Genomic DNA, 18,505 nt, shown 5'->3' with positions numbered 1-18,505 from the left:
AATAAGTGAGAAGTGAGACACACTCCCACGCACAATGCTGGCTGTCGGCGATTTCCTCTTCTCTGAGCCCCTGCTCACCGGGGCATGTCACGCTTCTCTGCAGATGCGTAACGCTGTTTCAGACACATAAAACCCCACGGCCGTTGGAGAGCACCTGCAGGTGTGGCGGTGCCTCGGGCCCCTTCCTCGGGCTGTGGCGTGTGCGCCCGGAAAGCGGATGGCACATGAGCCCCCACCGCGTCGCGGAGGAGCAGCAGGGGTACTGGTGCTCCGGAGGGGAGCCAGGTGCTCCGCTCGTCTGTCGGGCCAGCACCCAGGCTGTGCCCGGGAGCCCTGAACGGCCTGGGGCCCCGGAAGGGCCCCGGGGGAGGAGGCAAAGGCGCGGGGCGGAGCCTTTGCAGGCCCCTCCCTCGGGGCACGCGGGGCGGGGGAGGCGCTGACAGGGCGGAGCAGGCTGGGGGTGTGTGCACACAAGGTCCCCTCGTCGGTTCCTTCCAGCCAATGGCGGGGACGGCAGACCCATGGGTCAGGAGGTTGTGGCTTCTAAGCCTTCTCCCCGTGCTTCTTTTGAAAGGCTAAGAAGGGGAAAAGCTTGCCCGGAACCCCATCGGGAGGGCAGGGGTGTGGGGTCAGCTGACCACAGACTCCCGAGCCGGCCCGCAGCACTCCAGGAATGTGGGCCGGCCTGGGGGCGGGGCTCTGCCTGACCGAACTCGGTGGCGGGAGGGGCGTCCCTTGGGGCGGGGGGGGGCAGGCAGATTGCGAAACTGAGGCTGGGGCCAGGCTGTTCATTTCTCCTACCCACTCCCCAGCTTACTGGGAGGGGACCCCGACAGACAACAGGTGTTCACTGCAGGGAGGGCTGTGGGGTTCATGGCAGGCGTCATTCTGATCCAGAGCTGTCCTCTTCCCAGCCTGGCACCCTCCTCTCCCTGCCTCCGACTCCGTTGGTCTCTGCCTCCATCCCACACACCCCCTTCGGGCGCTGGGGTCCCCAGCACTGCCAGCCCTGGGCACTCAGTACTCTCACAGTCACACCCTCATGCTTGGACACGGAGACCCAACCGCCTGCCTGGGTGACTCGTCAGGGCGGTCCTGGGCTGGGGAGGGCGGGGCGCCCCGGAGTCTTAAAGGTCTCTCCAGGCCCGCACCCCTGCCTCGCCTCACCGCCGCCGCTCCTCGCCATGGCAGAGAGTGCCAAGCTCCAGCTGTTTGTCAAGGTGCCACTGGGCTGGGAGGGCAGCCCCCAGGACGAGTGCGCGCTGGGGGGGACTCTGCTTTCTGGGGCAGGCAGTGGGTCTCCAAAGGCGCATCTGTGCCCTCTCCCTGGCAGGGGGCTCAGGCAGCCCTACAGAGGCTGAGGAAAGAGGGACCAGGACGGGGGGAGGGCCCAGTGAGCTGTCCCCATGGGTGTGGGGGTGGTGACTCCCAGCCTTGGCTCCAGGACCCAGGCCAACCCTCCTGGAGAAAAAGCCCCTTGGTGGGGAGATGCCCATGAGGCAGCTGGTGGCCAGGGCCCAAGTGGAGCTTGAGGTCAGTGCAGCAGGAGAGGGGGGCTGGGCCAGGTGATTGCCTGATGCTCACATCACTGCCCAGATCCGTGGATCCCCGTGCAGGGGCTGCCAAACCCCGGCCTCCTCCCCACTGTCGGGCGTGGGACAGTGAGTAGCTGGCAGCCAGCGTCCAGTTTGGCAGGTGAATCACTCAGAAAACAGCTCACTTGGCCCACCCCACCCTTGTGACCAGCCTGTAGGGCCTGGAGACCAGGAGCCTGGCCTCTGTCCAGGTGCTGAAGATAAGGGTCTAGGGGCCAGGCCCCAGAGCTTGGGCCCCACCCCCGTGCCCCTGGGAGATGGGAAGGCCCTTCCCCGACTCCAGGGACCCAGTCAAGGGCTCTCACCCACCACTTGTCCAGGCTGTGCCCAACCAAGCTGGGGCCGCGGATCATTCCAGACTCTTGGCAGTGGGAGGCAGGGGCCCTTTGGCAGAATTCTTAGGTCTGTTCTCTGCCCGGCACCCTCTACTCCACGCCCCCAGGCGAGCGAAGACGGCGAGAGCGTGGGACACTGCCCTTCTTGTCAGCGTCTCTTCATACTCCTACTCCTCAAGGGCGTGCCCTTCACCCTCACCACGGTGGACACTCGCAGGTGAGCCCCTGCCCCCAGGGGGCCGCTCCCTGGTCTCTGGCCCTTCTGACCAGCGGCCCTTCCACCTGCCTGGTGCCCACAGGTCCCTGGATGTGCTGAAGGACTTTGCTCCTGGCTCTCAGCTGCCCATCCTTCTCTATGACGGCGAGGCCAAAACGGACACACTGCAGATCGAGGAGTTTCTGGAGGAGACGCTGGGGCCCCCCGAGTGAGGGCGCGGCCTGGTGGGAGGGGCGAATACGGGGCAGCAGGGAGGAGCCCAGGAAGATCGCGGAGGGTCCCGCAGGGGAGGGGTTAGCGCGGCACAAGGGTCGGACCAGAGATTCCTAATTCCCTGTAGATTCCCCAGCCTGGCGCCCCGCTACAGGGAGTCCAGCACCGCGGGCAACGACGTCTTTCACAGGTTCTCCGCATTCATCAAGAACCCGGTGCCCACGCAGGACAGTGGTGAGGAGAGTCCGGAGCCACGGCCAGGGTGGGGGGAGTTGGCCCAGGCCCGAGCCTCACTGCGCCCCCACCGCCTCCCCCAGCCCTCTACCAGCTGCTGCTGCGCGCCCTTACCAGGCTGGACAGCTACCTGCGCGCGCCCCTGGAGCACGAGCTGGCGCGGGAACCGCAGCTCCGCGAGTCGAGCCGCCGCTTCCTGGATGGCGACCAGCTCACGCTGGCTGACTGCAGCCTGCTGCCCAAGCTGCACATCGTGGACGTGAGTGCCGCTGGCGGGGCGCGGGGCCCGGGGGGCGCGCTCCCCAAGGCCCTGACCTCGTCGCGCCCCTCGCCCGCAGACGGTGTGCACACACTTCCGCCAAGCGCCCATCCCGGCCGAGCTGCGCGGCGTCCGCCGCTACCTGGACAGCGCGCTGCAGGTGAAGGAGTTCAAGTACACGTGTCCACCCAGTGCCGAGATCCTAGCGGCCTACCAGACGGTCGTGCGTCCCCGCTAGCCCCTCCTCCACCGTCTACACCACCCCCTGCCCACTCTGTACAGCCCCATAAAGGCACCTTTGCCCAGTGAGCCTGTCCTGACCTCGAAGCAACCAGACGGCCCTCGATTTCTGCCACTCCCAAGCCCCCACCACGGAAAGCACAGCTCTACACGATAGCCCAGAACGACAGGGGCAGAGAACCCAGTGGGTGGTTCTGCCCATCCCTCCACTCACCCTATCAGGGGTGGCAGGGGACTGGATTGGGCTCCCAAACCAGTCAGGCCAGGGTGGGGCAGCAGGATGGCCAAGGAGGGTGGGGAGCCGAGCCCAGCCTGGGCACCTAGGGGCTCCGGGCCAGTGGGTGGGGCCAGCCACGTTCCTCGGCCCTGCCCCAGGGAGCAGGCCACCCTCTGACTTGCACAGGACCCAGTGTGTATGCAGTGTGGGATACCCGTGGCCGAGCCCTGCGGGGTGGGTCTGGGAGAGTGAAGTGTGTGCCTGGAGCAGTGGGGACCGAGCTCCAGCCTTGAGGAGCCCTGCCCTGCCTGCCTGGCCCTCAGCTCCTGTGCGAACCAGGCAGGGGCAGCTGCGTGAGCCCGGAGAGTGTGGGGCCTCCTCCCCCCAGGGAGCCTACGTACTCTGGCCTGGTGCCAGATCACGGGCTCAGGGGATCCGTGACCCCTGTCCCCCCGCCAGCCCCCAGAAGCCGGAGTGTGGCTGGTTCCTCCCTCTGAGGAAGCATTTATTTGACGGAGAAGCGGTTTGAGGAGCAAGTGTGTTCCCAACCCGCAGCAGGATGGGCAGGTGGGGATTGTGGGGTCTCAGAGGCTGTCCCCACCTCACAGGCAGAGTCCTGGCAGGCTCACTCTGCTGCACCTTCAGGGGCTCTCAAAGTCTACACCACCGGCTGGTTTCTTACTGGGAGAGAAGGGCAAGTGACACTGCGGCATGATGGAGCGGGCTGGGGGGGCGGGGGGGCGGAGCGGTCCAGGGCTTGATCCTGGGCACAGGAGCGGGGGACAGGTGGGTACCTCTTGAAGCCCGGGTTGATGAGGGACTCTCCTGGACACCGCCTCCTGGTCCCGAGTCCAGGGCCACCTCTCTGAGGATCTGGGTCTGAGGGAAACAGGATAGGAGGGGGGTTCCTGGGTCCAGTGCAATTCCAGGGCCACAACCCCCTCTCCACATGCATCCTCTCTCTGGAGTCTGAGTCTGGTCCTGGGGAAAATGAGTGGCACAGCCCCAACCAAAGTCATAGGTGACAGGCCTTACCTGGTAAGAAGAGCTGGGGTGCCACCAGACAAGGGCTCTTTCTGGGGCTGGCACCTGTCACTTGCACAGCTGGGGAAGAAAGCTGAGAATGAAGGCACGAGCAGGGGGCCCTAGTGAAGATTCAGGGCACGCCCTCCCCACCCCACCTTCCAGCTGCCTCTTCAAGGTGCACACTTGGTCTGCCAGTCTCAGGGTCAGTGCCTGCAACCTGGAGGCTGCCTCTGGGGCTGGCACCTTGCGGAGGTCAAAATCCAGTGCCGAGGGCCCCCCTGAAAGGGTTAGGGATGCTCTGTCCTCCTGCAGGGTGAAAGTCACAGCTTGCTGCTCGCAGGCTGCCCTAGGAAAGGAGGGATGCTGAGTGCTGTGTCCAGATCCCTTTGCTCCACACCCACCCTTCCTCCCTGCTCGGGGGCTCACCTGAACCGGGGCGTGATATCCTCAGCCGTACTCAGGCCAAAACGGGCTTTCTACAGGGCACAGGGGCTGGTCACCAGCTGCCCAAGACCCTGGAATCACCCCCAAAGCTGCCTGACCCACAGCCGCCCCGGACGCCAGGCCAATCTTAGGACTACAGCCACAAAGCTAGGGGAAGGGTGTCCAGACCCCCTCCCCCCCCGGGGGGAACCCCAGACCGCCCCCCTCGATCTCACAGGTGGTCCGCACTGCAGGTAAGGGGCGCTGGGGGCTTCCAGGCCCGCCCAGGAGCCCCGCTACCCACCAGAGCCGCCAGGCTGTCTGGCGTGAAGCAGGTGCTCCAAAGCTCCGCGGCGTCCGTCACGCTGTGGGGGGAGCGGCCGTCAGACCCGACCTCCCGCCGAAGTGTCCGCGCCCCCAGCGCCCCGCGCCCCTCGCCACTCACTAGAGGTTGAAGTCGCCGGGGCCTCCGTCCTCGCTGCCTTCCCCCTCGCAATAGCACACGAAGCGCGGGGGCCCGGGACCCGGCGGCAGCGTGCAGAGAGGCGGCGACAGCGGCGGCGGCACCATGGCAGCACCCCGCGCGGAGGACCACCGAGCGGGCGAGCGCCGCTGCAGGCCTAGGGCGCCTGCGCGGGAGCAAGGCCCCGGAGCCGGGGGCGGAGCCAGCCCGGAGAGGTGCCCACGGGGCCTGCGCGGGGCGGGGCTGACGGTCCTGTCGCTGCCGGGAGGACTGGGCCCGCGCGGGGCTGGCGGGGCTCGGTGGACCGAGCTTAGAGCGCGGGGCGGGGCGGGGACCCCCGGCGGGCCGGTCCCCAGGGCTGTCCCCACGCCCGCGTGGGGGCCTCTGCCGCCTCCCCCGCAGCTGCGCGCCCGCCACCCGCCGAGTCCGGGGTTCCCCGCTGTCCCGCGGCCTCCTCCCGCCTTCCACACCGGCTCTCGCCCGACGTATTGCCCACGTTGTCCTCAGATATACAGAGGTTCCTGACGCCGAACTGTAACAGGTCGGAATACAGAAGTGAATGAAGTATGGCAATTCGTCCCACGGTGCTCGCCCAGCACCTGTTTCGTGCCTCCTGCCGTCCTAGGCCCGGAGCACATCTTCACCCCCAGACAAGGCCCCTGGTCTCCTGGAGCCCTGAGATCTGATGGGATGTACGAATAATAAACAGGAGACGTGAAACTCTCAGGCAGCCGTTTGAGCTGTGACCCAGGCAAGAGGGGGGCCGTGCGCCCCGGGATACGGGATCCCAGGCAGAGGGAGCAGCCATGGAGGAAAGCCCACGGTGGGCACAGCACAGTTCTGCTCAAGGCTTTGCAAGAGGGCCAGGGTGACCCCAGGGCGGCCATAGGGAGGGCGGCTGGTGGGTTTTCAGGCTATGCTGATGTGTCCCCCGCGTGCCTGCACCTGAGCCTGGCCCCTCCCTGACCTTCCCCTGATTGACAACCCCAGGCTCCTGCCACAGGGCCCTGGCACGCCCATCCCCCCCCCCCCCCCCCCCCCCGACTCACATGCTTCCTTCAGGTCCTCCATCAAAGGTCACCTTCTCAGTGAGGCCTTCCCTAGTCCCCTTACATTAAAGGTCAACAGCCCGCCCGACATCTCATGTCCTCTCTCCTGCTTTATGTGCTTGTTTTCCAGACTCGTCACTACATAAAGTACATTCTGGTCTCCTCACTGTGGCAGCGGCCTCTAAGACGGCCCCAGCCATCCCGCCTCCTGTGTTCAAGCGTTTCCACATCCCTCCCCTGCATGTGGGCTGCTTCCAGCAGGAGAACACTGCAGAAGGGACGGGCTGGCCCTTCTTTCTCCTCAAATTACTCACCATGACCACGTGTGGCAGCCCTGGGCATACACCCATGTGGCAAAGGACCAAGGCCCGGCAAGGGCTAATGAGGGGGCTGGCATGCAGACCCCCCAGCGGAACCTTCTGAGGGGGGTAACATTTGGCAGTAGGTGACTAATACATTTATTTATCGTGTTCATTGCCCATTCCCCCCAGAGGTCCATAGGGCAGGCCTTTATGTCTGTTTTACTTGCCACTGGACCTTCAGTGCTCGAACGCTGCCTGGCACAGACACACTCGGTAAATATTGTGGATGAAGGAATGCAGAGTGGGGACCTGCAGGAGGGCGTACGCAGGGGTGGGGTGGGGAGTGGTACAACTGATTTCCGTGTATAAAGCCCATGTTGAGTGTCTTGAGGAGAGACCACTGAGGGCTACAGGGGTGGAGGCTGGGGGGGCAGGGAGAATAGCAGAGGGCTGCTGAGTCCCTCAGGGCAGAGCTGATGGACACTGGGCCAGGGGCTCCAAGTGCAGGGGGGGCGGTGAGGGAGGGAGGGATCGCACTGACCCCTGCAGCTGGGGAGTGCAGAAATGCCCCTAGGCCACTGGGCGGGGGCAGGTTTGGAGAGGGGCCACCCCTTTGCTATATGAACTCTGATGGTGATGGTGAGACCGCTGTGCACCCAGACTCTAGCGGAGGACCGTGTCTGGAGATGTGAGCGTGCAGTCCCCAGCTCCGAGGACCCCTTAGATATCAGCTCCTCCAGGCACAGTGCTTGGGGCCTAGGACCACATTTTCAGGAAGAACGAGGCAGGCAAAACGATGACCCGTCCATGTCAGCTTGTGTGGAAAAGCGATTTTTGTAGTTGTGGGTAAGGGTCTTGAGATGGGGGGGTTTTCCTGGGTTATCCGAATGCTGTCCCAGAGGCAGAGGGAGGTTTCACCAAGAGGAGGAGAAGGCAGTGTGGCCAGGGGGCCAGGGACTGGGGTGACGCAGCGACAAGTCCGGGGTGCTGGCTGCCGCCAGGGGGTAGCAGAGGTAAGAGGCTCCCCCGGAGCCGTTAGTGGGGGTGCGGCCCTTGGCCCCGAGCTTCTGGCCGAGGGGAAACTGATTTCGGGCTTCTGGCCTCCAGCACCGTGAGAAGGTAAACGTTATGCTTTAAGTCACCAGGTTTGTCACAACAGCCCCCGGGACCTAGTTCAAGACCTGAAGCAAAGATTCGCTCTAAAGCGTGGTAAGAAAACCTAAAAACCTGCTTTAAAAAATTACACAAATATCTAGAAAATGTACCGGGTGGCCGGGTCTTGGCACCTTAGCCCTCTGCAGGAAGCAGTCTTACCGAACGTGGGTGTGGGCTCAAGGCAGGTGGGGCCTCAAACGTGGGCAAGGGAAGAGGCTAAAAAAGGCCCCACCACCGCCACCGGGAGCTGGGTGGCTGTGGGGAGGGGGGCAGGGCAGCCAGGGCTGACCTCCTGCCCCAGGGCACACAGCACTGCAAGCTCCCTGAGCTAGAGAAGGGGCCGCTAGAGAGGCCCAAGGGCAGCCAGGGCTTGGGGTCCCAGAGGCCTAGGGAGGAGCACACAGGGTGGTATTTGAGCAAAAGATTTCAGAGGGGCAGAGCGAGCTAGCCAAGCAGAGAGCTGGGAGAAGAGGTCCCCAGGCAGGAACCCCCTGCCCTTCTGCTCTGAGGCCGACTGGGGGGCCAGCACATTCAAGGGACCGGAGTTGGTCAGCGGGACTGAAGGAAAGAGGGTAGGTGGTGCGGTCAGAGGAGGGCCGGTCAGGGAGGGCCTTCTTGGCGAGCTAAGGACTTTGGCCTTTCCTATCAGTGAGATGGGGCGCCCTGGGGCGGTGGGGAGCAGAGCAGGGGCCGCGCACAGAATTCCCCGGCTTCTGGGTAGAGAACTGGCTAAGGGCTGCCCCCGTGTGGTCGGAGTGGGGTGGTGCAGGATGAGATGATGCGCCCTGGGCGGATCTGCGGAGCCTGGGGGCAGTCTTCCTGGGACCCAGAGGGGTCCCGTGGGGCTGCCCCACCCCAGGACGGAGCCTCTCTCCGAGGAAAGGGTATCCAGAAGGCTGTGACGGGCAGTCTGCATCTCCCCGCTCCAGGTCCTTCCCAGGGGACCTGTGAGGGGGGATCCGTGGGGGAGGGCAGGGGGTCCAGAGGCTGGTGGGCGCGCAGAGCTGGTGGCGAGACTTCCGCACCACTCCCCAGGAGGGCAAGCGTCCCTTCCTCTGCACTTTAAACCCTCGCTGCGGCTGCTAACCTCCACCCCTTCCCTTGGTCCATAGGAAGCCAAATGATCAGACAGCATCTCTCATCAGATGCCCTTCTCGGTGGGCACCTTGCCCAGGTGTCCGGAGGCAGGGTGGGTGGGTGGGCTCCCAGGTCACACGTGTGGGGGGGCTGTCTCTCTGGACCTTCCACACACTTGTCCCGACCCCAGGACTTCAGTTCCAGACTGGTGTCAAGCTTCAAGCTGGGGGTGGGGGGAGACCGGGGCAGGTCCCTGCCTCCAAGTGTCCACAGGTGGGCCAGGGACTGGCCTGTGGGTCAGGACAGCAAAGGCAAGGGCTGGGTGTGCAGGGGTTGGGTGCAGGTGTGGAGGGGCTGTTTGGGGCCCTCAGGGCGTGGGGCTCTTTATCTCTGTGACCTCTTACCCCATAAGGACCCCAATTAAGGCAGAAATCTGGCAGGACAGGGCTGTGTTTTTATTTTTTTTTAAGATTTTTATTTGTCAGAGAGAGAGCACAAGCAGGGGAGGGGCAGAGGGAGACAGAGAATCGGGCGCTATGCTGAGCAGGGAACCCGATGCGGGGCTCGATCCCAGGACCCCTGAGATCATGATCTGAGCTGAAGGCAGACCCTCACCGATGGAGCTGCCCAGGCGCACCTGCAGGACATGTCTTCAAAGAAGAGGGATGTTATCCGACATAGACACAATGGCTCACACCCCCTTTCCTCTGGCTCTGGGTGGGGAGTGAACTGCGGGTACTTTGGGGCCAGAGGTCAGGGGAGAACTGGGGGGACAGAAGAGGCCCAGATCCCTGCTCTGTGCTGTGGTTTGGGAGGACCCCAAAGGCCCAGGAGGCCCGCTGTGCCCGCAGGAGCTCCGGTGGCTGAGCAAGGGGAACACCCCCAGTCTGGTGCCCTGGTACGGGGGGGGGGCGGGGGGGCAGGGAAGGCCTTGCGACGCCGCTGTCTGGATAAGCTTGCGTCCCTCCGAGCAGAGCCTCAGCTCCTCCCGGGCTACGCGCCTGCCCCGGCCGGCCCCAGCCGAGCAAGGGGTCCCTCCCTGGCCCCAGAACCCGTGGGAGAAAAGCGCGGCAGCTGTGGGCTTGAGGAGATTGTGCTGGGGGAGGGGTGACAGAGAAGTGGCGCACGGTCTCTGGGGAGCCCAGTACACTGAGCACGGGCCCCCCGCCCACCGCTGGCACTCCTGGGCTGGATCCTTCCTTGCAAATGACAGGGCAAGTGCAGTGGGGTGAGCACCGTCTTCTCGCCTCCTCCTGCCCTCCCTGGGCCCACCCCAGGGCCCCACTCCGTTCCTCCCCACCGCTGCCTGCTGTCCCACCTCAATTCTATGGTACCACCCCCACCCTGCTCCCAGGATGAGGACCCCCACCATGCAGCCTTCTGGCTGAGAGAGGCCCCCAGGGGTCAGCAGGGCACTGGGCACTGCACGATCTGGGGGTGGTGTCCGGCCCACCCCTGAGTACTCACCTAGAAGGCTCCAGCGCACTGGTCTGTGGGGGAGAGTGAAGCCTGAGGAACCACCCAGGGCTCCCTTCCCCAGGGCTGGGGGCCCCAACCTCCCTGAATAATCAAGCCTCCCTGCCTGCGAGCGATCTCCTCCCGGTGGGTCACCAGCCAGGGCACCGTCCGGCCCTCCTCTGGCCCGGATCGGCCAGGGCTGCCCCTGGTGCTGCTGCCCGCATCTGGGGAGTGAGCCTCGGGGCCTGGCCCTCGCAGTCTGAGTCTGGGGTCTCCCACAGCCCTGAGCCGGTGTGGGGACGACGCTCACCTGACTTGGGCAGCAGGGCGCCCTGGCTGGGGTTTAGGCCCACTTGGGGTGCCAGCTGCTGCATCTGCTGTGCACCTTCGGGAAACAGCTCTGGGGCGCGGGCTGAGGGCAGGGAGCGCTGGTGAGCAGAGGGCAGGCTCTGGAGGAGGACGGGGTGGGGGCGGGGGGAAGGGAGTGACGGGGAGGAGGGGCTGGGTGGGGAGGAGTCCGGACCCCTCTACCACAGACACGGGGTGGGGGTCCCGAGGAGACACGGGGACTGTGGTTCCACCGGCCATGCAGTTGGAACTTGCTGGAATGTGCACAGCAGTCCAGACCAGCCGTGCGTGCAGGGCTCCCAGAGGAGAGGCCTGTGCCCAGTGACTAGTGGGGGGGTGGGGGAGCCCACCGTAGAGCTGCAGCCAGACGTTCCTGACGCCCCCCTTCTGCGTCTCCACGTACAGCACCGCGAAATGCTTGTAGTCGGTGGACACCACACGGATGTCGGTCTGCGCCAAGGCTGAGGGGCGGGAGCTGGGTGAGCCTGCGGCTGGCTGGGCCCTCGCCCCCACGGCCTGGCTCAGGAGCCCCCCGGCCAGTCCCGCTCACCCTCGTTGCTGAACTGCCCGTCCACAGCACCCTTAGTGAACGTCGCGTCCATCTTCTGGCACCCGCCATCGGGTCTGGGGAGGAGGGGCCGCAGCACCGTGAGTGGCCTGCAGACACTGCCCGACCACGTGGCAGAGGGCCACCCCTTGGGCACTGCTGACCACGTGGGGTGGGCCAGTGCTCAATCTGCCCGGCACCCCTGGGCCCCCCTTGCCCTGTGCTCAGAGGCGAGGAAACCCTCTCGGGGCAGGGGGCAGGTGTTGCTCAAGGACACACAGCCAGGAGGTGTGGGGTCCCCCCTGCAGACTCCCACACGCAGACACAGGGATGGGACTCCACTGTGGCCAGGCCACGGGTGGAGGCATCCCCTGCGGACCGGCCCCTCCGTGGTTGAGCCCCGCAGCCTGACGGCACAGGGGGCCTGGGTCCGACTCCCTCCGGTGCCAGGGACGCTTCTGGCTCTCAGGGGCTCCCCTCTGGCCTCACGCTGGCCAGGTCTAAGGCCCCGCCTGAGGTGGGGCTTGCGGGGTCACTTACGTAGAGTACCCAAACTTGAGGGCCAGGTCACCATTGGCCAAGGGGGTCACCAAGACCATGGGCATCTTCAGGTCGTCCTTGGAGTCCAGGAAGCCCTGGTCATCCGATACCACCCCGACCATGTACCAGGTACCCTGGAACTACAGGGAGGATGCAGGGAGAGCTGGGGAACAGGCCCTGCTCCCACATCAACTCTGACCCAGCAGGGTAGCGGCGGCTGCCCCTCGTCCAGAGCTGAGGCCCGGGGGAGTGGTGGAGGGCACGAGCCACAGACCGGCCTGAGGGGCCTGCTGTCCTCCCCTGCCCAGCCCACCCCCCAGTTGATGGGGCAGGTGGATGGGGCTGTCTCCCCTTCCCCCCGATTTGAGCTGAGCCTGGACCAGAGAGTGGGGGGCAGGCCTGGGCTTCTCTGGCCCTCCAAGCTTTCTGGGGATAATGCCGGCCCCTGGGACCCGGATGGAGAAGCAAGGGAGGTCATCCACCAGGAGGAGGGAATGGGTCTGGCATGGCGGTGCCTGGGCCCACCTGGCTGGCGTCAAAGTTGTCCTGGATGGGGACCTGGGCCTGGCCTGGGGACGCCCTGAGCAGGGCGAAGACACAGCCCATCAGCAGCTTGCACAGCATCGTGGAGGACGGTTCAGCGGGACAGCTGCGGTGGCCTCTCCTGCCCAGCCTTTATGACCCCCAAATGCCCTGGGGTGGCTGGCCTGCTGGCCTGGGACCAAGCCCACTGCGATTAGGCTCCGATTAGGCTCCGATCGGGTTGCGCCCTGCAGCAGCCTGGCCGAGGTGTCCACCGAACCCCGCCCACCCCGGTGGCACTTCCTCCTGATACTTTCAGACCCTTCGATGCAGGGGGAGGAGAATTTTGGCAGGCTCTCTGGGATGTCTGCCCCATGATCTCAGCTCAGACATACCCCCCGATCCCCCTCCTCCAGGAAGCCTGCCAAGAAGCTCACCATCACCTCTGAGCCTCGCAACTCTGGGTGGTCTGCCGGGGCAGGGGCCTGGTGGGCGGGATGCAGTGGGTTTGCACACTGGGTGGCTGGAGGGCTCGGGGCAGGGCTTGGAATCTTGCGGGCAGCGGGAGACGCGGGGCAAGGCTGGTCAGGGAGACCGTGCTCCGGGGCCCAGGGGTGACTCTGGTGCCAGGGGTCTGGTGAAAGGGCGGGTCCGGAGCACGGGGGACAGGGGGCACCACGGTAGCCAGAGGGAATGCGAGGGTGTCCGGTCGTCAGCCCACTCAGTCCGTCCCAGTCTGAGTGTACTAACCCCACACTTCAAAAACCCAGCGGATGCAAAGCTCCCCTGGGCCTCAGGCCTCTCTCGACTTGGGGTAAGGGGGCAGGCCTGGGCACCTGCCCAGGGATTAGGAGGCGACTGGGCCCCAGCCCAGAACCAGCTGGCTGGAGGGGCAGCTTGCGGGAGTGTGGCTGGAGGGGGTGTGGCGCGGTCAGAGCCTGGCGTGCACTGGGGGAGGGCCGCATGGTGGGCTCCTCTGCTGTCCTGACTTCAGACCCGCCCCACCAGGAGCGAACACTAGCGGGCCCTTGCCCATCCCTCGGGGATGTCACGAAGAGCCAACCTCAGAGACTTTCCAGGGGGGAAGGGAAAACAGGCCCAAAGTGAGTGGGGTGTATTTAGGTCCCCAGGGAGCTGGCCAGAGCCAGGCCGTGGGCAGTGAGGACCGCAGGACAGACAGGCAAGAGCTGGACTACTGATTTGCTTCCGGGGTTTATTCTCAGAGCCAGGAGAAAGCCTGAGGGGGCAGAGGTGGGGGCAGGGAGGAGCCAGGGCTGGGGACTTGGGGGTCTTGGAGGTAAGAGCAGAGCAGGGCACGATGGCCAGGTCCTGGGGGCCGGGGTCACCTGGCAGAGAAAGCAGGACCAGTGGGTGGGGCAGGCAACACCACCCCTCCTGGCCCAGAGTCCCCAGAGTCCTCCGGGCTCCAGGCCACAGAGGAGTGAGCCCCTCCAGGACCCTCCCTTCCCATAGACCCCACGGGTTCCTATTTCAGCCTCCAGCTCCTCTTACAGGAATCTCGTGAACCCCAGTGGAGCTCCTCCCCCTGGGACCACCCTGGCACGGTGGGGTGGGTGTTGGCAGGTGTGAGTGGGGACTGCTGGGTGAAGCCAGCCCGCAACCCTACACTCACCTACTTGTGCTCCTCCATGCATTTATCTGCCAAGAAAGAGCCCCGGGAACTGTGGTCAGCGCCCCAGGCCTCGGCCACTTTCACCACCTGGGCTGCCTGCCCCTCTCTGCAGCCCTGGAGAGCTGGTCTAGTGGAGCCCCCCAAAACTGCAAAGTCCACCACTCTGTCACTCTCTCCCCTCCTCCAAACACAAAGAAGGTTCTGTCCCCATCTGGGCCCGGAGCAGACTGCCTGCCTCAGGGAAGCCCCAGGCCCTGAGCCCCTGGGTGCTCCTGCAGCACCCCACCCCCCCCGGTTCTGTTCCAGCGCCCCCCACCCCCGGGCTGGGGACCCTGTGCCTGAGGGCTGATCAGGGGCCTGGAACACCGGCACTTGGTGAAACTGGGGAGGTGGGAGGGGGTGTTCCTGGAAACGGAGTACCTTCCTGTGCCCCGCCCAGGGGCTGCTGGCCAAGGTCTTGGGGTGAGAACAGACTGCCCCCACTCCTGAGGCCGCAGTGTGCCGGTCAGTGGTCAGTGGGCGGTCTGGCCGGATGCACCGCACCCCTCAGCCTCCCCTGAATCAGGACACTGTCTGCCTCACATCTGACCTTAATCCCCTCCCCATCAGATTAGCAGCCCCCCCTCACCGGTCTGTGGCAGGAAGACAATGGCATCCTCTGTGAAGCCCTGGGTCTTGGCAAAGGTGGTGAATTTCTCCTTTATCTCGGCCCTCGGGGTCTGGGTGCGGCCTGGGGCAGGAAGGAGAAGCCTCCGGCCTCAGCTGGGGGAGGTCTCGGCTGCCCCCACCTCCGCAGCTTGGGGGCCCCCCTGGAGCCCCCCATCTCAGGCCAGACCGAGTCCCTGGTGGGGGGTGCGTACTGTAGAGAGTGGCCATGTGGAAGTCCTGGCCGAGGCCCTTGGTGCCCGTGGTGTAGAGAAGCGCGTACTCGTCGTAGTCGGTCATTGCCACCCACACGTCGTGGGTGCTGCCCCAGTCTGGGAATCCGCGAGAGAAGCCCAGTTGGGGACCCTGTCCCCAGAACTCCGGCCCACCTCTGTCTGGGAAGGGGTGCTCTCTCCCTGGGCTCGCTGTGGGACGGAGCCAGGGGTGACACCCTCCCCCAGTGAGACAGGCGGCCAGCCCCAGCTTCCTGCCTGCACCGCCCCTGAACTCTGCAGGGCCCAGGGTCTTCAAACCAGAAGTCCTGGGGGACAGCAGACACACAGGACCAGAACATTAGGGGTTCATGGTGCAGCCACAAACCCCTCGGCCAGAACCCGGAAGAGGAAAGATTTCCCAGTGGGAAGCCATCCCCAAGGAAGGGGGTAAATGGTGGGGTGGGCAGTGAAGAGGCCCCTGGCCCCACTCCTGGGCTGGACGACCGTGGAGAGGAGTGGCCTGCCCTGTGTGTGCTCTGCCTGAGGCAATACCATTATGGGGGGGCAAGGAGGGGCCTGGAGGTCAGCTCCAAAGCAGATCCAGTGCCCAAGAGAGAGGGTTCGTGGTCCCCCACCCCTGAGCCTGGGGCGGGTCCGGGCCAGACCGCGGACTAGCTGACCCCGGTGGAGTGGCCACCAGCCCGCCTCATGGACTGCTGGGGCAGGCGGGTCTCCCCGGCCCAGGGCCGGCCCGGGGGTATCTCTAGAGGGGCCCCACTCACGGGGACTGGTATAGCTGTAGCAGCCCGGGGGTCCCGCCGGCCGCAGCAGCAGGGTCCGCGTCTCACACTGCTCTTTCCTGTGGGCAGGCCACCGAAGGGGTCAGGGGTCAGGCCAAGGGCTGTCCCTGGGCCGTGGCCATGGGGCGGGGAGCTCTGGGCCCCAGAAGCCCGGCCCGGCGCACCTGAGGAAGGTGGAGGTGAGGTTGAGGCCTCCGTCTGCGCTCGGGGCCACCACGGACACGCACACGGACAGCACCTTCTTCTTCTCCCGAAACCAGCTCGAGTTGGAGGCGAGGCCCGAGGTGAACCAGCGCCCCAGGAACTGCGGCGAACGGACCCCACCCGGGTCGGCCAGGACCCTCCGGGGCGGACCTGGGTGGGGGGCGGCCCCGCCCCTCCCCCCGCCTCCAGCCGCGCCCCGCCCCGCGCCCCGGAGGCCCAGCTGCTTCGGTGGCGGGAGCGGGCGGCAGAGGGCGCCCGGGCCGTCCCTAGAGGGGTTGGGGCGGCCTTGGCTGCCCGGGCCGACCGCAGGGCGCCTGCGACGCTCGGGAAGGGGCGCGGGGCGGGGCGCGCGGGCGGGAGGACCGACTGAGCGTGTGCCGGCGGCCCTGCGCGCCCTCGGGTCTCCGGGCCATCCCGGTGGGCCCTCCCCGTCGGCGCTCGAGCACCATGTGTCCTGGGACCCAGGTGTGGTACGTGTGCGTGTTTTCCCCTGGGCGTCGTGAGCTTAGAGGAGGGACCGTGGTTGGATGGCGCAGGCACGCGTTCGGCCCGCGTGTCCGCGCGTGCCGTGTGCGCGCTCACGGAAGCAGGTGCTTCCCTGCCGGTCGGGTTACAGCGGCTCCGCTCTCTCCGTTAGCGAATTGCCGCAGGCCCGGGACGGGGGTGATTGTGGTCAGACTCCTCCTTCCGCTCAGCTCCCCTCTTCCCAGGAAGACAACTCGGCCCCAGAGAGCTCCCCCCTCCCCTGACAGGGCCCTGTGCTGCCTGGGGGACTGGGCAGGGGAGCCCCTCACCTTGTCCTGTTGGAAGTTGGGCTGCAGGGAGACCTGGGCCTGGGCCCCCGTCTGCAGGACTCCCAGGACCCCCAGCAGGACCAGCCCCATCCACAGCGTGTGCAGAGCGGCCATTGTCCTGGAGCTGAGTGTGTGACCAGGGCCTGTGATGCCAGCAGTGCAGGCAGAGGGAGGGAGGCCGGCAGGAGGAGCAGAGGCCACCGGAGAGACCCCTATTTATGGGCCTGCCTTGGCCTCCACCCAGGGCCCAAGGACAGCCCACTGGAGGCTCGTGATGTGGGGGAGGACAGAGCGGTGGAGCCCAGCTGCAGCCTCGCCCCCCACAGGGCTGCTTATGTCAGAGGCTCTGACTGGACTGCCTGGGCCCCGCCACCTGCGGCGGAGTGAGGGCAGAGGCTGTGCAGAGGCCGCAGGGCTGGTCCTCTCCCCAGTCCGAGAGGCAGCCCGGCAGCCTGGATGGGGGCAGGGGGCATGTGCCTTGGCGCGGCCTTGCCTGGGACCTCTGATCCCTTCTTTCCTGGGGCTGGGACCCCCTCACACAAGCCCTACCATCATTCTCTCTCCAAGCCCAGGGACCCTGGGAGGGGATTTGCACTGTCTGGGTTTGGTCCTGAAAGGCCCAGCAGGCTGGATGGTCATGGCAGAGTTGGGCCACGGTAACCAGGGTAACCAGATCTGCCCTGGAAGTGGGGCCCGAAGGCCAGGCGTGCTGGGCACAGCTTCCCCCACAGCCAGCTGCTGGGGCACCCTTCTCAGCCGCGGGCCCCCCTGGCCTTGGGCACAGGCCCACCCTTTGTGTGTGGTTCCAGCTACACTGGTCCCGCCCCGCAGTCTGGCCCAGGAGCAGCATGTGGGACTCAGGCTGTTTCTTGGTCCATACGCTGAGACGGGGACTGCTCACAGTGCCTCCTGCCATCAGAGGACTCGGGGTTACCCCTGGCCTGGGAGGCCTTCCTTGGTGGACAGGCTGTCTCTGAGGTCCTGGGCCCTGTTCAGCTCTCACAGGTGTCACCTGTCCCTCCGCTTCAGCCCGAGGTCATCCCAGGCCAGTGGGGCCTCAGCTAAGGGCTGACCCCTGTGAGCTGGAGAGGTGTGAGTATCCTGGGGGAGGCCAGGAGCCTGGGCTCTGACCCTGGGAGGGAAAATGAAGCAGGGGAAAGGGTTCCAGCTGTGGGGCGCAGACACAGAGGGGCTCTAGCTATGGTCAATGAGGGGACAGGAGCCGGCCATCTCCAGACAGACCCAGCCCATTCGGGGGGGTGCAGTCTTCTGCCCAGAAGCCGGATTCTTGGCAGGGCCGGCCTCTGGCTTTGGAGAGGCCACAGGGCTGTTCAGAAATGATCAGGGGGGAGGCATGGGGTCAGGTCAGCTCCCCGAATGGGACCAGCGTGGGCGCTGTCACCCACCTTGTGGGGGCAGGAGGGTGGGTACCAGGTCCACAGGGGTCCTGGCAAGGTGGGGACATCTGCACCTCAGCCCCCACAGGCTTCCTGGCCCCGGCCAGACCCTTGCTATGTGGCCACTGCCGGTGGCTGATCCTGTCCTGCCGGGGCCGGCCCTTCCCCCTTTCTGAGGTGGGATCTCAGAAATCCCAGCACAACAGGTGTGGCGGTTCTGTGGGAAGGGCTGAGAGTGGGCGGCTGGGAGGGGTTGGGCAACCGCTGGTCTGGACCCGGCCTCTTCTTCCCTTGGCACTTCTGCAGCCCTGACATCCAGGCCAGGGACGTGAGGCCCCCTCCCCAGTGGCCTGGGGCTAGGGGAGCACAGACTAGGGGAGCACAGACGGAAGCACCGTGGGGCTCCATCAGCAGGGCGCCATCCCCCCCCCACCGTGGAGGGTCTCCTGCTTCTTCATGGTGCTGGGGGGGCAGGGGGCTGTTGGCTTCCTGGGCAGAAGCCAATGGGGTGGGGTGGAGAGAGACAGGAGACACCTAAGAAAAAGATGGGAGTAAGGGAAGGTGGTGGTGCAGGGGAGGGGGTGGTGGTGCGGGGGG

At 65.9% G+C, this 18,505-nt stretch overlaps 5 protein-coding genes across 7 annotated transcripts in view; 2 read left to right on the top strand and 3 right to left on the bottom strand.

The window, feature by feature from the left end:
- The first annotated feature begins 1,100 nt into the window (after positions 1-1,100).
- On the top strand, positions 1,101-3,091 carry CLIC3 (chloride intracellular channel 3). Its single transcript, XM_002929896.4, has 6 exons — positions 1,101-1,220; positions 2,038-2,147; positions 2,230-2,355; positions 2,488-2,594; positions 2,678-2,853; positions 2,933-3,091. The coding sequence occupies exons 1-6, from the start codon at positions 1,185-1,187 to the stop codon at positions 3,089-3,091; spliced, it is 714 nt and encodes a 237-aa protein (XP_002929942.2). The 5' UTR covers positions 1,101-1,184.
- A 694-nt stretch (positions 3,092-3,785) lies between these two features.
- On the bottom strand, positions 3,786-5,439 carry PAXX (PAXX non-homologous end joining factor). Its single transcript, XM_011216608.3, has 7 exons — positions 5,205-5,439; positions 5,064-5,124; positions 4,763-4,812; positions 4,492-4,682; positions 4,346-4,414; positions 4,105-4,189; positions 3,786-3,991 (listed from the first exon to the last, which is right to left on the bottom strand). Exons 1-7 carry the CDS (start codon positions 5,327-5,329, stop codon positions 3,952-3,954), a joined length of 621 nt encoding a protein of 206 aa, XP_011214910.2. The 5' UTR covers positions 5,330-5,439; the 3' UTR covers positions 3,786-3,951.
- Positions 5,440-9,326: 3,887 nt separating this feature from the next.
- LCNL1 (lipocalin like 1) lies at positions 9,327-13,286 on the bottom strand. 3 transcript variants are annotated; one of them, XM_034664858.1, is made up of 7 exons: positions 12,224-13,286; positions 11,699-11,838; positions 11,162-11,235; positions 10,962-11,072; positions 10,574-10,675; positions 10,273-10,295; positions 9,327-9,455 (listed from the first exon to the last, which is right to left on the bottom strand). In XM_034664858.1, exons 1-6 carry the CDS (start codon positions 12,320-12,322, stop codon positions 10,273-10,275), a joined length of 549 nt encoding a protein of 182 aa, XP_034520749.1. In that variant the 5' UTR covers positions 12,323-13,286; the 3' UTR covers positions 9,327-9,455. The 3 variants fall into 3 exon arrangements, with proteins under 3 accessions (XP_034520749.1, XP_034520748.1, XP_011214909.2); XM_034664857.1 differs by having other exon boundaries at positions 9,333-10,295; XM_011216607.3 differs by having other exon boundaries at positions 9,333-10,675.
- Positions 13,287-13,419: 133 nt separating this feature from the next.
- On the bottom strand, positions 13,420-16,708 carry PTGDS (prostaglandin D2 synthase). The gene is made up of 7 exons (XM_002929895.4): positions 16,512-16,708; positions 15,678-15,817; positions 15,496-15,572; positions 14,714-14,830; positions 14,482-14,583; positions 13,854-13,879; positions 13,420-13,566 (listed from the first exon to the last, which is right to left on the bottom strand). Exons 1-6 carry the CDS (start codon positions 16,623-16,625, stop codon positions 13,854-13,856), a joined length of 576 nt encoding a protein of 191 aa, XP_002929941.2. The 5' UTR covers positions 16,626-16,708; the 3' UTR covers positions 13,420-13,566.
- Positions 16,633-18,505, top strand: part of LOC109488397 — a 3,626-nt gene continuing 1,753 nt past the window's right edge. The window contains exon 1 of the mRNA XM_019792743.2: positions 16,633-17,603. Coding sequence (XP_019648302.2) covers positions 16,660-17,583 — 924 coding nt within the window. The 5' untranslated portion in view covers positions 16,633-16,659 and the 3' untranslated portion in view covers positions 17,584-17,603. The remainder of the gene's footprint in view (positions 17,604-18,505) is intronic.

The sequence above is a fragment of the Ailuropoda melanoleuca genome, chromosome 7, assembly GCF_002007445.2.
Source record: "Ailuropoda melanoleuca isolate Jingjing chromosome 7, ASM200744v2, whole genome shotgun sequence".
Classification (NCBI taxonomy): Eukaryota; Metazoa; Chordata; class Mammalia; order Carnivora; family Ursidae; genus Ailuropoda; species Ailuropoda melanoleuca.
The sequence above is the reverse complement of the archived record's forward strand: the minus strand, read 5'-3'. Positions and strand labels throughout refer to the sequence as shown.

Excerpts from the sequence above, each read along its gene's own strand:
- CLIC3 (XM_002929896.4), top strand. The coding sequence starts at position 1,185 with ATGGCAGAGAGTGCCAAGCTCCAGCTGTTTGTCAAG. Across the intron at positions 2,356-2,487 it reads GAGACGCTGGGGCCCCCCGA|ATTCCCCAGCCTGGCGCCCC; the intron begins GTGAGGGCGCGG and ends AATTCCCTGTAG. Across the intron at positions 2,854-2,932 it reads CCAAGCTGCACATCGTGGAC|ACGGTGTGCACACACTTCCG; the intron begins GTGAGTGCCGCT and ends CCTCGCCCGCAG.
- PAXX (XM_011216608.3), bottom strand. The coding sequence starts at position 5,329 with ATGGTGCCGCCGCCGCTGTCGCCGCCTCTCTGCACGCTGCCGCCGGGT. Across the intron at positions 5,125-5,204 it reads CCCGGCGACTTCAACCTCTA|CGTGACGGACGCCGCGGAGC; the intron begins GTGAGTGGCGAG and ends CTCCCCCCACAG. Across the intron at positions 4,190-4,345 it reads ACCCCAGCTCTTCTTACCAG|ACCCAGATCCTCAGAGAGGT; the intron begins GTAAGGCCTGTC and ends TGTTTCCCTCAG.
- LCNL1 (XM_011216607.3), bottom strand. The coding sequence starts at position 12,322 with ATGCTGTGCAAGCTGCTGATGGGCTGTGTCTTCGCCCTGCTCAGGGCG. Across the intron at positions 11,839-12,223 it reads ACAACTTTGACGCCAGCCAG|TTCCAGGGTACCTGGTACAT; the intron begins GTGGGCCCAGGC and ends TCCTCCCTGTAG. Across the intron at positions 11,073-11,161 it reads CGGGCAGTTCAGCAACGAGG|CCTTGGCGCAGACCGACATC; the intron begins GTGAGCGGGACT and ends CCCGCCCCTCAG.
- PTGDS (XM_002929895.4), bottom strand. The coding sequence starts at position 16,625 with ATGGCCGCTCTGCACACGCTGTGGATGGGGCTGGTCCTGCTGGGGGTC. Across the intron at positions 15,573-15,677 it reads CTCACCTCCACCTTCCTCAG|GAAAGAGCAGTGTGAGACGC; the intron begins GTGCGCCGGGCC and ends GCCTGCCCACAG. Across the intron at positions 13,880-14,481 it reads TGTCTTCCTGCCACAGACCG|ATAAATGCATGGAGGAGCAC; the intron begins GTGAGGGGGGGC and ends CTTTCTTGGCAG.